Source organism: Falco peregrinus, chromosome 5 (genome assembly GCF_023634155.1).
Source record: "Falco peregrinus isolate bFalPer1 chromosome 5, bFalPer1.pri, whole genome shotgun sequence".
Lineage (NCBI taxonomy): Eukaryota > Metazoa > Chordata > Aves > Falconiformes > Falconidae > Falco > Falco peregrinus.
Window position 1 is genome coordinate 85,333,236 of NC_073725.1, and position 16,142 is coordinate 85,349,377.

At 38.5% G+C, this 16,142-nt stretch overlaps 1 protein-coding gene across 4 annotated transcripts in view; it reads left to right on the forward strand.

The window, feature by feature from the left end:
• The first annotated feature begins 212 nt into the window (after positions 1-212).
• Positions 213-16,142, forward strand: part of SDK1 (sidekick cell adhesion molecule 1) — a 412,484-nt gene continuing 396,554 nt past the window's right edge. The window contains exons 1-2 of one of the 4 annotated variants that reach the window (XM_055805382.1): positions 213-457; positions 985-2,399. In XM_055805382.1, the coding sequence (XP_055661357.1) occupies positions 1,928-2,399 (472 nt within the window). In that variant the 5' untranslated portion in view covers positions 213-457; positions 985-1,927. Of the gene's footprint in view, positions 458-531; positions 568-624; positions 2,400-16,142 lie in introns of those variants that run through there. The other 3 variants (XM_055805383.1, XM_005228982.4, XM_027779679.2) reach the window with 3 other exon arrangements.

Genomic DNA, 16,142 nt, shown 5'->3' on the forward strand with positions numbered 1-16,142 from the left:
GCGCGCGCGCGGCCGTTAAACCAGCGCAGGGGCGCGGGACAGCCCCCCTTCCGCTTTGCGCGAGCGCGGCTCTTGCGCCCCGGCCCGGCCCCCGCGCGCCTGCCGCCCAATCAATGGCTGGGCTGGGGGCGGGGCCATCGGGGGGGGGAGGGGGAGGAGCGGAGCCGCGGGGCGAAGCGCGTTCGAGGCGGCGGCGGGCAGGTCCCGCGCGGGCGGCGGGGGTAGCGCGTGGCTGTGCGCGCGCGGCGGGTGGGGGTGGGTGGGCTCCTCCTCCGGCGTCTGTGGAGAGCCGGCAGGCAAACCTGTACGGAGATACCTCCCCCCTCCCCGCCCAGTCCCGACAGTTCCACAGACATCCCCCTCTCTCCCCCCCCCCATCCAGCAGCTCCCTCCTCAGCTCCGCGGAGGATGTTCCCCCTCACAGCCCCAGCCCCGCCGCCGTGTAGGGCAGGGGAAGGTGGGCTGAGGGGCGGGGGGGGGGCGGGAGGTGCGGTGGCTGGGGCGGGAGCGCGGCTGCCGGCTGTGCGGGAGCTGAGGGGAGCCAGGGCGCCGGGCGGAGGCGGCGAGGTAGGCGCCCGGGGGGATGGCGGGCGCGGTGCGAGCCGGCTGCCAGGGGAGGGTTAAAACCGCGCTGGAGCTGAAGGAGGCGAGAAAAGTTCATGCTGTCTTTCGGGGGCGGGCGGGGGAAGAGCTGGCGAGATTTTTGTTTGATCAACTTCGCGCTTAGGTGCTTTGTTTTTAACTTGCGTGTATCCTGGGTGTACTTCTCTTAAAACTACTCGTATTCTTTCTTTTTAGCGAAGGGGGGGTTGGGAGTCTTCTGCGAAACTTTTCCCTTTAGGGAAGGCGGGACTGAAACAGTACCCGATGCATTGTTTAAAAGTAAAACCTCCAGCGCTTTTTTTTTTTTTTTTTTTCCTCCGGTACGGTTTTATTGCCGCCGCTGCTGCTGTTGTGATAGCGCTTTCCCTCTTGTGTTTACAGCGTCTGTGAGGGAGAGACGCTCGGAGGAGGAACCAGGATCCCTGGGCTGCATAAATAAGGAAAGCAGGAGTCCATCTAAGCAAAGCTGGAAGGATTTCACCTTGTTGCTGTTTGTTTCGGGAGATTTTCCCTCCCCCCGCTCCGGACACTATCCAGCTGAGGGTTTGTTTCGTTGCCGCGTCCACAGCCGACCAGAAAAAAAAAAAAGCGCGCTTTACGTGTTAGAGGTGAATTTTGTCGTGGTCTCCCTGCAAGAAAAAAGATCAGCACCAGGCTTGGAGGAGGAGGGAGATATGATCAACTGAGGTTTTCCTACCTCCGGCTGAACGTGAGAGTTCAAGTGACATCGCCACTGGCCTGTGGCAGACTGACTGCACAGCGAGCTGGAATCACAGCCAGGGCTGCTGAATTTACCTGCTTGAGGACCCTTCAAACCCTTCTATTGACGGTAGAGATTCGTATCCAAAGGAAAATCCGATTAATATAAACTATGCAGAGCTTTGTGAGGATATCTGGAGACTACCCTGTCTGCATGGCTAATCTTGAAATTGTCTGAAATAAATCCTTAGCGCAAGGAATAGCGAGATACTTTCAGTTGGGGTTGCTTTTTTTTCCACCCCCTCTGGACGCTTCCCCCACCCCCCATCCCCCCCCTCCCCACCCCCACCTCTCCTTCTACGAGAATTTAACACTTCTATTGCAAGGTCTTTACAGGACAATGGGACTCATGCTGGAAAACTCACCACGCTTCATAAAAATCACGGGGGTCACAGTTTTGATGATGGTTGCGGTATGAAAGGTACACTTTGGATTGTCTGCTGGTGGCTAAGATGGATCAGTCTTTCTCTGTTTTGCTGAAGGATCCGGATTTACTGAATTACTGACGCCCATAAACTTACTCCCTCTCTGTTGAAGGTATTGGATGTGACAGTGCAGAGAAACCATGTGTTTCACATTTCTGACTGGTTGTTTTGGTGCAATCAATACCTCCACAAGAAACATTGACTTAGGTGGCGATTATCATACCAGGAGGCACACGGGGTGCTGCTTTCGGGTTGCATGCACAGTAAGCACAAATCAAAGAGTCCGCCGTTCCTCTGAAGTGGGGGCTTCAGTTCCCCCCAAACTCCGGGGCGAAGACAGCAGGCGATGGTCCCAACCCACCACAGAGAGCCCGGCCTCGGGGTGCGGAACGAGCAGTGACCAAAGCGCTGTCAGGAGTGCCAGACTCTCGGATCGGATGGGGATCAGTGAGGCAATAACCGCTGAAAGAAAGGTGGATCGCGAAATTATTGCCCGAAGGAATAGCAGGCGAGGCGGAATGATGATGAAGTTAAACTTCTCTTTCATCTTCTGTCGGGCATGGTGGGCGTTTCTGTTGCTTCAGCTCCACATGTTGCAAGCACTGGCACAAGGTAGGGCTAGAGACATTTTTGTTTGTAAAAATGCTGCATCTGCCTTCTCAGAGGAAGGGAATCTTGCTCGGGTACAGAGAAACCCTTGTACTTTATCCTTATCAGAGGTAAACTGCAGAATTCGCACAGAGCTGATCTCATGTAGGAATGGTCGTGTCTTACAATCGTTTCTTTATGGAACAGGGATTTGCCAACTGCACCTACGTGTTTCTCTCCCTTTCTTGTCCTACCCTTCCCTTATCCCACAGAGAATCAAAAGCCCTATGGGGACAGAACCTGCTTTTTTAATTTACTTAAATATGTCTGTGCATTTCTGTTTTTTCAGGCAGCAAAAGAGTTAACTGCTGGTCGTGTGTGTGTGTGTTTAAAAACACTGTGCACTGAGATAAGTTATTGGGAGAAGGGGAGTCATAAATCCGCCGACTAGAGCTAAATCAGGCATGTAAAAGGAATTCTTTAAACATATGAGTACTATTCTATGTGAACCTCGGTTCCAGCATTGTTCATTTCTTTTGGATTGCCAAGTAACATTTACCCGAGACAAAAACTGCAATTGATTCGTATCTGAGCATTTCCACATCAGAGATCCTTGCAGTCAAATGAGTCACTTGTAAATGAAGGGTCAGAGTCGACCAATAGACTTTAAATATCAAGTGTCAGTCACTTTGCATGTAAATTCCCCTCTCAAAAAATTGCCAAATGTAGCCTAATTCTTAATAATCCTTTGACAGAGTAAACAATAAATGGCAGGCAGAAGCATTACAGTTGGCTGCGCCAAATAACATGCTGAACAAACGCAGCTTTCACTTTCTTTGCTGGGTTGAGTTTTATTGCTGTGTGCATTGTCTGACTGAAGTGGTATGTGTTGGACAATGCAGAACTGTATCGTGTGGGACGATGAGTTAGTTATTAGAAGCGGAAGTTAATACTCTATGAAGGGGAACGGTCTTTGTGTTTTAGTTCTTTGTTTTCAAGTATTTCATAGGGAACAACGGTGCATTCAGTTTTAATAACTGGATGGGCTTGTGTGTTGAGGAAGAGGGGTTATAAGCCAAGACTGCTGTAGTTTGTCTGCTCAGGGTTTACTGCTGCATCCTCAGAAAGTTTGGAGCCGCAGGATACAGAAGTGTTTTAATCCAGTGTTTAATAATGGACTCCACCCTAATAAACCTTTTTCAGTGCTTTGTTTATGCTGTCATTGCTATTCTCAAACTACTTATGCTGAGGCCTGCAAGCCCTCACAGGGTATTGTTATTCTGAAACAAGACATACCTGAAATAATTCTCTCTGCAAATTAAAATTCATGACTTTTTTTTTTCCTTTTGGTAGTTATTCTTGATATAGATGCCAACATGATGCTTCATTTTTGAAATCAAATGCTCTTAATTGCTGTTTACATTAACAATTCAAAAATTTTTCATATAAGACGGTTTCAAGTGCCAGTGATTCAGGCATAAACGTAGATGCCATGTAAAAAAGTTTTCTGTAATTTAGTAGTAAACTAGCCATTTTACTAGATTAAAAAGTGAACTGCAACTTTTGTTTAGTGCATAGTATGGAAAAAAATGTCAATATTTTATTTCAGGTTACTATGCCTTTGCAGTAGTATATATGTAATAGATACCTCAGGGAGTTATGTAGTGTTTAAAAACTGTCCTAAAAAAAGTCCTACCACCAAGTTAGTTTCACCCATCAGTATTTAGGAGGGGGAGGGGAAGTGAAGAGAGTAAGATGCATTATTTCTGAGAAATATTGGTGCAGATGAAGGTATGGAGTTTAGAAGACATTAAACAACAGAAGATAAAATTATATAATGCAGAAACAGAATACATTTTTATTTTTATATAGTGCAGAAAGTGCAAATAGTAGTACTCTAAAAATTCTTTGACACGTAAACCAGCATGGAGGTCTTAATGCAGAGCGCTTCTGTTAGGTTTTCACAAAATTTTTATTCATTTATAACTTATGGTTCTTTTCGCACTCTGAATTCTAATGGATTCCAATACATTCATCATTTCTATGCAAAAATTTACTTTAGAGAGAAGATGACAATTCTTATAAAAGTCCTTCATGAAAATGGAAATTCTGCTATAGCCACAGAAAGTTTTTAATGGAATGATGTGGTCATATGCATGAGAGAATTACGTGACTCCAATCTTTTTATATGGTAAAAAAATGAACATTCTAAATATATGGACCATGGCTATTTTGAATGAATCATAATACTGCGCTATAACCAGTTAGTGTTTCTATAATAACTATTTTAGCATTAAAGAAATACGAAATATTTCAGGCATACTGAAATGCAAATTCTTAGTTCATAGGAAACACATCAGACAGAGTCGTTGAGATTAAGTATCTTATACTGTAAGGTGAATGGAAGAAAAGGTTTTCAACTGCAACAGGTTGGTTGAGTATTCTCTCAGCTTGAATGATCATCCATGTAAAAGTAGATCTAGAGGCAAACGGTAGATAAAACCACTTGTAAATTCATTTTGTACTTAGCTCTTCAGCTTTACTGTCTTCTAGTTGTGTTACATGGATATAATTACTTATTTAATTTCTTTTTTCTTTTCAGAGTTAATTTAATTATTGCAAAACACTCAGTGGTTTATAGTACTGAATAAAAAAAAGGATTCTCTTCAGACCTTAGTATTGTTAGTGCAGACCTTCTCGTCAAGAGAGTGATTTTTCTGGGTGGGAGAAACGTACAAATGATAAAGGTTGTGGCCTGTCCCATGAACACAGCCTAGAGTGGTACTTCCACTTCTGTAATGGCTGCACGTCTGCACAGGCACCCGTACAGACTATGTGTGCGCCTCACCTGGCTTACTAGGCTGCACATTTCTTTGTTTACTGAGTTCTTTATGCCTGCTGGCCTCTGCCATGATGACTCTTTTCATGGCATTTTGTTAAATTTGAGTATTAGGTTCTAGTTAGCCTCAAGTCATTGTGTGTCATCAAATAGTGATGAGATGCTAATTGATAATCACTATAATTATCAAATTAGAATTTGCAAGGTGATGGTAGAATTGAATAATTTTGACACAGTAACTAACTAATGTACTTAGAAGAACATTATCCTGCAGTGACGTCTAGCTCGGTGGTCTAGCATGTCTGGGCGTAGTCCTGTTGCTCATTGCAGGATTGGAATTTATTAGTTATGTATGAGATTAAAAAACACTGATGCCTACTGAAGTGCAAAATGTTTACTAAAATACTAGAATATTTGTATGGAAATAGAAAAATTCTGCTTATTTAAATAGGTTGGAAGTTGCTAGAGGCTACTCTACATGCATCTTAATGGATTTAAGTACCCTCTCAATGTCTTAGTTTTGTTGGAGAGTGAAAGAATACTTAGAAAATATACTTCTTTGGCTTGATGGCTGTTGTTCAGAGTTATTTTAAAATAGATAAAAGCAGTGCAAAGCTTTAAGGTTCTCCAGCAGGAGATGGGTATCTTTAAATATTAAGAAAGAGAAGCTTGTCTGATTTTGCTCAGTTTTACAGCCGTAGAAGTGTAATCTTTTTATGCTACTTGATCAAATCTCTAATTCGGAATTGTACATGTACCTGGATGTGCATTTAAGGTGATATTGAGCTCTATGATGCTTTGACAGGAGCCATGACCTGGAAGATAGAAGAAAATGTTTCTGGGGCCCGAATTTTTTAATACAAATATTTCATCTGGTGTAACTTCTAAATACGCTAAATGTAGGAAGTGTTTTGAAGCAAATTTTGAACTGCATTAGATGCAGAGATCATAAGCAACTTGCACAGACTATTTAGTTGTTGAAAGGACAGAGAGATGGTTAAATGTGAGGGCAATACTTATTGGAGAGTGAAAAGCATTCTGAATTAAATGTAGCATGATGCATTTCTAATTAAAAAAAATCTGTTACTGTTTTTTGGAAATTCATTAATTTGTATTGGGTTGACATCTCATGTTCCTTTTCTTTAGATGAACATTTAAAGTATGTTCTAGTTTTAAACAGGTAAATTCTTTGTGTATATAATTATAATAATTTAAAAAATGATTTGGAGGAGTAGACACAAGCCTAGCCTAAATAGAAGTGGGATGCAGAGAATTGGGTTTTTCTGTGGCTATTATTATGCAACTTCTAACTCTCTACTGTGGTAAATCTAGGTTTGATTTATGTGCTTATGTTTTGCTGGAAAAAAAATGTACTCTCAAGACTTCTCAAAGCAAATTGAAAGAGCTATGTATACATATCTATTAATGTTTTAAGTACAGTGTTTCAGATAGTTTCTTGAGACCACAGTGTTATAGATAGTACTATTAAGGGTGAAGGAAGACCATATGTAATAGGTGTTTATCAATGTTGTTTCCATGCATTACCAGAAGATGCTTAGACCCGGAGTGGCCTAGGTATGGAGAGAGAAGTTACGGCAGTTATGCTGTGTGACTTTCACACGACTTAAGAAGAAGGGAAGGGAATCAGCGTCCATGGCTCGTAGTCCTTGAAAGGTTGTTCTGGAAGCTTCTGTCATCTCTGTGCATAGTCATATATTTTGAATAACAAAGGCAAGTGTTGGCTAATATTTTAAAGATTGTCTGTCTGATTAAACCATAGAAGTTTTGATAAACGGTGTCAAAGTGAATTATTAGGAAGCTGTAAAGTGGAGGGCTTGGGCTTTTTTTATGTCTCAGAGGGACTTTGTTGTTGTTGTTTTATTGTTCTTACCAGCACATAGGTACAAATCTTGAATGCACTCTTGATTCAAATAAAAGATATTAATGCATTTAACAACTCTGTATACAGCTGTAAGTGAACATCACATTCTGAATGGACTAGTTATTTGGTTCGCTTGGACCTTTTTGCTGTAATGAATATGTGGGCAGACTAGAGGCAATTGGATTTCTCATGATGCAAAATCTTGTTCCTGCTGAGCTCTTTGCAGAAATAGGCCTTTCTTCCCCTCTCTGCATATGTACATATATAATATGTATTTAAATAGTTTTTAAAGAGCAAATTGATGATTTCTTGGTCTTTTCAAAATTGTGTTTTCTTGAAGTTAAAACATATAATCTAGAATAATTTTTTATAAGATTTGCCTGGAGATTAGAAAATGCCAGACCTAAGGTAGCTTGTACATCTTTAATCTGAATTCTGTATGCATGTGCATTATGATTAAGTTGATACGTATTATTTTACTGTCTATGTAACAAGAACTAAGACTGAATACTGCTTGCTGATCACTTTTTCAGTACCTTGTTTTCTTGTCAGTGCTTGGTTCCATCTTTCATTTACTTCAAATCTTTTAAATTCAGCACAAGATGACTTTTGTGTGGACTAAAAGAAGAACTATTAGCAGTTATAGCGTGGCATTGGATTAGACTACTTACAGTTATTACAGCTGGAAAGCAAGTTATTGGCAAGATGTGGTTTCTATTTTTTATTGAGTATTTTCTAGTGAATAAAGACTCTTCTCTCCATGTGCCTCAAAGATGACCCTTCACTACCCATACAATTCATGCAGAACAAAAATGTAACTCCATGAAAGGTCTGTTCCCAAAGAAGCTGGGGTTTCTGGAGTTATTTCTGCCTGGGTTGATGTTGCTCTTGTTACAGACTGTTTCAGACAATTTTGTAATTTTCGTTCCCTAAGACTCTTCTGATAAGTGGCCTCACATGTAGCCTAGTTGAGTTTGTTGCATTGGAGATGTGTAATAGTTGGCTCGCTTCCTTATGGGAACTGTGTTGTTTTCTCAGTTTATGGGTTATAATTAGGTATTAAATAGATGACACTTTTTTCATGTAAGTAAAACTTTCTGATTCCTTTATGGACATAGTCTTTGCAATGTCACAGCCCTGGAACTTCCAGTAGGTTCTGTAGGAATTAGTTCATGTAACGCTTGCAAGTCTGAGTTCAAGGGGTTACACGGCTGAGAAGGGAGGAACCTTTTATTTTAATGTGCGTACTAACTTAATCACTTTTAAACATATATGACTGTTTTTGTAAAATCTATTCATTATATAAATTCTTGGCTTCTAGACGTGCAGGGTATTTATATACTGTATCTGGAGCATTGGTGTTTTTGGTTTACTAAGAGTTATTTTTGTTCTGCCCTTACTGTGAAAAATAATAAATCTGTTACTAGGTATATACTATTCTGTTGCTAATCATAATCATATGTTTTATGTGTGAAATGCTGCTGAGGTGTAATACAGATGTCACCCTCACCAATATTAAAAATTTAGATCTAGGCTTTTTAAAGGAAGTGTTTTTAAAGTTATTTTTCAGCTGTTTACGCCTCTGAACCAGCTCTAACACAAGCATCAGGGACAATGCAAAAGAGCTGATGGGAATGCATGGCCAGGGCCCATGACCCTGGCAGCCATCACTAAGGTCAGTTTAAATTGTTAGAGAGTCCGCAGACTGACAGACAGGGAATATACAGTGCCTAGCTTCTTACAGACGTGTGGAGGCCTAGAAAATAGAAAGGTTAGTGCCTTTAAAGGGGTTGTTTAGAAGGCTTAGCTTTGGATTTCTTCTCTGAAAGACTCTTTCAGTGAGTTTCTCCCTCTGTTAGATGGAGTCTTCCTAAAGAAAGTCTTCCCTAACCTAAGCCTATAAAGCAAGTGCTAAAGTTGGGTAATACAGACATTCCCCTTAATACCGTTATATTTCTGTTCTTGAGACCGATAATGGGAATAATATTTTTTACTTTAAAAAAAGCAACTTTGTAACTTAAGTTGCAAATTACACAGATGCTACTTTCTAACATTCATATCTAATACACAGATTCAGAGGTAAAAACGGTGGTATGAGCTCCAACAACTTTAATAAAAGGAAGTCTTTAACACCACCTTATGCAATATGTGGAATTGGCTTGTACAATCTTACGTCACACCATCCAGATAACTTTTGAAGTGTCATTTTTGATAAATGATAAAGCTTTTGCGGTTTTTAGCAGATAACTTGAATCTTTAATCCTGTTTTTCACATTTCCATGCTCTATTGCAGCAGTTTGAAGAGAAAGTTGATTCTGGTAGATAAATCATTGTCCCTTAGGTCTCTTTAAACCACTTTATGGTCTTTCAGGCCATAAGCCATATATTTTTCTAATAAACTCCTAGGTATAACAAGTTACCTAAAAAATAATTTGTTGGGTATAGCCCTCTTGGACCAGAAAGTAGAGAAGAATGATACGTAGCTCTGTGTACATGTTGCCAAAATGGTCCCAAATTGATTCCAGGCTCAAACTGAAGCTTGTAACTCATTATTAGACATAGAATCAGAAGATCTGGTAGACACAGCTTTCATCCTCAGATTCATACTTGTCTAACTTTGTATATTTATTAGCTGAGGATGTTGTGGATTTGATATATGTCTTTGGCATTTGAGTTCATAGGAAATCTAGGTACCCATGCTACTTTCTAATGAAAGTTATTAAGGAAGTAATGGAACTATAATGCAAATATTTCAAATGTTAAGACATTTAGAAAAAATGCATTATGTTATACTGGTGTACTGTTTGCTCACCTAACATTTGTGTTAAACACAGACTCTACAGCATAGCCACTGCTACCTTCCTTACACATTGGGGGATGTTCCTTGTTTCTTATCTGTCAAGAAGTACAAAGGACATTTATGACTAAATACTTCTGAAATACCTAAACTGTATGCGGTGATTGGAAAAGAAATATATGGTGTTATGTCATACTTGCAGTTCAAAGATAATAAATTTGTCATAACATGGAACACATGGCAAGTGACATGCTGCTGTAGTATTGAAGTGGGAGGCAGGAGGTAGAGGGAATTCTGTCAGTATTTCTAAATATGTGTACTGATTAGTGTACTTTTAAGTCCCCTCGAATGTGTGCATGTAGGGTACAACTAATTATTGTTGCAGATGGTTCGGGACTGTTTTCTTTCCTTCGCTATCAAGAGGTTGAATAAACTCAGATTCTAACCTACCATGCTAACATGATGTTTGTAAAATACCACCCTTTTGCTTTCTTCCCTGCTGTCCCTGTTCAGGAGAACAAATTTGTCCATGAACAAATAAGTCCTTTAGAGTGTTCAAGCACTTTTTTTCTATGATGCATAAAACCCTTTTACAGTAGCTGAGCTGATAATGCACTAGAAATACTGTTGTCCCATGATGAAGACTGTCTTATTGTTCATATCTACGCCCATCTGTGTGTCTCACTGTTGTCCTCTATTTGCTTTATCTTTTTGTCCCAGGTTGATAGAGCCTCTACCACCATGTGCTTCTAGTCTCTGATTATATTGCTCCTACATGCTATTGTAACACAAATTATGCCAACTGCTAGTAAAACACAGGTGGTATTTTAAACCCCTTGATTTTACATGTGAAATATAGAACAGATTCCTTAGTTGTCCTCTAACTGGACACAGAACAGCTTTTCTAGGACACTTGTATTATCTGAAGCAGGGCTTTTATTGTGCTGAAAGACCTTGTTCACAGCAGATAATCAGAAAGATTGTTTACTGGTTGATTATCCCAGGCATTGTTTTTCAAAAATGTTGCATAGGACTAAAAGGCAAGAGGTCCTGTGTTTTACCTTTTGCTATTTTTATTGCCATGAAGAAGTTAGATTTGGTTTTGAAGAGGGAGTAACTGAAGTTACTTTTTAAAACCATTTTAATACATGCCACTTCAAACAACAAGTTTTAAGGTAAATGCTATCAACTAATTTCCCATTTTCTTTTAAATATTTTTTTCCAAACATAATTAGTTACTACTTTATCATGAGCAACATCAGACATGTCTTAAATGGAGAACAATGTGTGCATCACTGTTCAATTTGTTTCCTGTATCGGCATGCACAACCATCATTTTTAAAATAACATATTTTTAAAAGAAAATAATATTCTTTCTTGTTAATCTTAAAAGAAAAAAGTTCTGTTCTGTCTTCTCTCTTGGAACTAGTGTGTGAGATTCTTAGCTTTTAAGAACTAATGAGAGGTCTGTGGGGTGTTTTTCCTCTTGAAAAGAATACATATTTTGTACAGTAACGTCTTGAAATTTGTAGACTGAGGGGTGTTTTCTGTTTGTAGAGCCTCTTCATGCTAGTGCTTGTTATCAATACAACAAGGCTAAAATTTCACTTTTAAGTGTTTCTGTTCTTGGAAATGTGAGAATAGGTTAATTGATTCTATCTTAATTCAAATAACAAAATAGGCTGGTGATGTTATTGTTTAATGAAGTCATCAGCAGAAAAATGTTAGGTGACTGGAGATAAATCTATTTATCCACAAGTTTGAAGTAGCAATGAGTAACAGAGCAAGGTAGATTTCCTACCTGTGCATTTTGAAAACCTAAAGTAATTTATGTAAATGTGTCATAATCAAAATGTTGCTTTGTTAGTCCCATTCAAGCTTCTTATGAGTATAATTTTCAGCGTTTGTATACTGGATATAGCTATGTCTTTTGCTACCCAAAACCTGAACAGACACATCTGTGGCATACTGGTGTCAATAAAAGTCTGCAGTGTTAACTGTTGTGCCTGTTAAGATTTGAAGAGCACAGATCTTAATAATTCTGTTACGGAAATCCAGGTAAGATCTAAAACTTAAACTTTCGACATTTTCAAATTGTTGAGCTCCACTATAAAAAAAATTAGTGGAGCAGCCAGTGAGAAAATATATGATGGCTTTGCAATGGGATTGTCCTAATCTTATGGGCAGAGATGGATACTTTTCATCTGTAAGGGTGCAGAATGGGAGCTTGATGCCTGCAAAATAGCTGTCATGAACAAATGTGGTATCAGTTTCACCCTAAATGCTCTTTGACTGAATAGAGATAAAAAACTTTTTTCAATTTATTTTATACTTTTGACATTATGCTGAATAAATCTATTTTAGTATTTCCTTTCTATAGGCAATTTCCTTTATAAGTTGGTAGTCAGTGAAAAGAGAACTAAGCACAACTAATGCACAACTAAAACACCAGTAAATGACACTAAAAACTCAGCAGAGGAAGCTCTAGCCAGACAGAGCTTTTACAATTACCTCGCAGGCAGTGGTGGCTTCCCCTAAATGGGTGAGTCCAAATGGGCTCAGCAAAGGGCATTCTTTGGTCTAGGTTCTACTCTTGCTAAATAGGAATGTGTTTTCATTGCCCTTGACATCGTTAGTTTCATTGTGATAGTTAATAAGTCAGGGATTATCAAAGATAAGTAACTAGGAGTTATTTTTCTGTACTTAGAAATGACAAAATACAAAAGCTTTCACCCACTGGCAAGTACGGTAATAAAGGGAAATGATTTATCAGTATGAATTGGTGGCAGATGAATTAAGAGACAGTATTTTTAACCTTCTCATTTTATTCTGTGGCTCAGATACCAGTGCCAGTGTAAACTCTTCAGTTTGGGAAGAACCTCTCTGCTAGGGTTTACTCTGATCTCAGCTGAAGTTATGTCCCCAGAAGTTTTCAATCCTCATGTGCTAGTACAGCTGGGCAATGACAAAAAGCTTAGCTCCTCTTCATTACTCTGATGATTTGGCAAACAAAAGAGTAACTGTCAGATTGTGCTTGTGCAGCTTGGTCAAAAAGAGTTATTTGGTTAATAAATGATCAGTGATAATATTTAATATCTGTCCTGATGGTTTAATACAAATGAGGTCAAAGTTTTCGTATAGTATATAAAAAATAAAGTGCTGAGTATTTGGGGGTTTTCACACTTAGATATTAACAAATGTTCTTACGTACCAGAACAATTCTTACAAGTGTCCTTAGTGTTCTAAATATCTTTCTATATTGCTGCTGGACATTATAAATTCTGATAGGCCAGCTTTTGTGCAAGTGTTCACTATAGTGGAGTAAGTGTTGGCTGTCACTTTATTAGAATTAATGGCACAACTACTCATGTTTACTTGAAATTCATTGCAGCATGAACTGATTAGGCATTGATGCTTTGGTAAATTATGGCACATTTTATAACCAATTAGCCTACATTCAGTAAAACTTACACATTAGAAACAGTCTCTGACATAGTAATTTTTACTTTAAATTATTTTGAAGGTTTATAAGCTTTAAATGTTTGCATTGGTATTATTAAATTCTTAATAGTTTTTCTTTAAGCATTTAAAAGCTTCAGTTGTGTTGGGATGATTTTATAAAACTTTTGGTAGAGGAATTAATGTATACAGTAGGGTTTACTAGTAAGTATTACTGAAGTTATACAGATTACTTCCAATGAAGTTCTTTAATGTCTGTGTATAAATTGCTCCCCTCTTCCCACTATGACTCTAATCTAATTTTTTTGCACATAAGTAAGTGTGGAGGATTTTGTGTGTGAGAAGGGATGTGCTTCAGCAGGTTTCAGGAACTGAAAAATTAGTTTATCCACTCACTCAGATTGGTAATGGAAGTAATACCCGTTCCAGGTAAAAAGTCAGTTTAAATATGAGGATTTTATGATGCCAGTACTCCTCTTTTGGGATATATAGTTTTCACAGCAGGAGTGTAAAGCCAAGGAGTCCCATGTTTTGTGTTTTGTGGGTTGGTTTCTCTGTGGTTTGTGGTTTTGGTGGTGTTTTTTTTTTTTTTTTTTATAATGTTGTCTTTTGGCTCTATATAAGAGGCTTAAGAAAATAAACAGAATGAGGTTGTTGAGAAGATCAAAACCATGAAAGGTTTTTAGCCCATGAAAGGTTTTTAAAACAGAAATTTTATTGGAACCCAGAAAAGACAAGACATGAGAATGTATCTTGATGTGTATATTAAGCAAAAAAATAAATTATCACATTTTGAGTACTGTTGCTTAGCAAGGTACACAAAGCATTTTGATGTCTCCCCAAGTTAGTACAAGACAGCCATAATCTTCACTGTTACTGGAATATGTGTGAGTTATTTAATAAAGTCAGATATTTCTTCCAAGTCTTAAGTCTGAGATGTAGTTACTTATGAAAGTGTTCTAGACAGAAACAGTGATACTGAACAGTGAATTTCATTTTACTGTGCTTGGCCATTCTAGATATGTAGATCCCCGATTATAAGAAGGCAGTATTTATTCTAAACTCTGCTCTTTCCTTTCACTAGAGCCAAAGGAAAGATGTGTAACTGATATTTAGATTTATCCTGCTTTTAGGTGTTTCACAGTCCAGAAAAAAATAGAAGTAAAGCAAAAGGATTTCCTCTAATTGCAATGATTTTAAAAATCCCCAATAGATCCTTATGTATCTTCCTTTTTTCTGTAGAAACTCCTTCCTATAAAAACCAGCATCCCATATTCCCAGAGCTTTCCCTTACCACTAGTCCTGTTTTTTGCCTGCCTTTGGTTGGGTTTTTTCCTTGTTTTGTTGTTGGTTTGGGGTTTTTTTTCTCTCTTTTCTTTTGTAGCTATTGTAGGGACTTTTATTAGGAGAAGGGATGTCCTCGGTGGGAGACAACTGACACACTGCGTAAATGGCTTTTTTTCCACACTGGAAGGTGAAGGTTCTTTCTTCAGTTCCGTAAATGTCTGTACATTTCTGATACTGGCCATCTGGGCAGAGAGCAGAATATGTCTCTCAAACTGTTACAGGGGAAAAAAAGTTCAATAGGAAAACCAGCTAAAAGCTGCAGGTTCTTGCAAAGGGTTTTCCTGGAGCCAGCAGTCTCTGGGGGCTGCAGAGGAGGAGAGTTCTGCTATAATCCTGATGCCTGTGCAGTTAGGTGTGTCTTACCCTTCAGTGTCTCGGTTTCCAGTTAGTTTAACCTATTTATCAAAATGAACATCGAACCTTTGGGTTTGCATGTAAGCCCCAAGTTTCTGTACATCAAACAAGGATTAGCTTTGTGATACTTAAGTGTAGCATATTCCTTCACATTTTTGAAAAGGGTGTTTACTTACCAAATACTGTCCTCTGGATCCTCTCTGGTCTGTGTTGTTATAAAACTGGAGATAAGTAGAGGAGTTTTATTTGATTACTGTGATTAGAGTGGCACAGGAATCTGTTGTCATTTGTCTTCTTTAGTGTCTTGATGACTATTTGACTAGCTCAGATCCTATTTCTCTTCATGCATCATCTACAAAATTGTTTATTAAGTTCTATAATTTCTTTTGGTACTTTTAATTATTAAAGTTATTTTTAGTCAGTTTTCACATTTTGAAAAAATTGTCAGAGAATTGTAACTGGTTTTTGTGAGGATTCTGTTATAACAACTTATGTTCCTACTAGTCAAAATATATATTTAACCAGTGTACAGTTTTCTCTGGCAAGCTATTTTGATATTGAAGGTAAATTAGGGTAGCTGAATTATATATTATCTGCAAAAGCAATACAACAAAATACATGTGAAATACGTTGAACTACATGTTAGTCCATCAACTTATGTAGAGAACCATGTCTCTGGGAAGTAGACAAACACTGTTCTAGCTTTATTGCTGTTTTAAGAGTTAATGACCATAATAACAGTAAGTATAGCTTGCTAATTATCCATTAGTTTTATTTTTTTGTGACATTTTAATTTGCATATTGCTCTTCTGCTAAAAACACATGCTTTTATTTGTTCATCTTCAATTAGCATTGCTTTTCAGGTTTTTAAATGGGGTTTAAAAAAGTTTAAGAAGTGCTGGTTTAAAAAGTTTGTCTAAATGAATTGAGATACCAGATTAGAAATGTGCAAAAGTAGGCTCATGTCAAAAATGCTGGAATTTAGTTACAAGCTTAGAGTTAATATGTTCAGTTCTTGACTTATATTGCTTTAAACTTGCAATGTTTTGGGCCATTATGACTGTAACCAAATTGACTGACTTCTCTGTC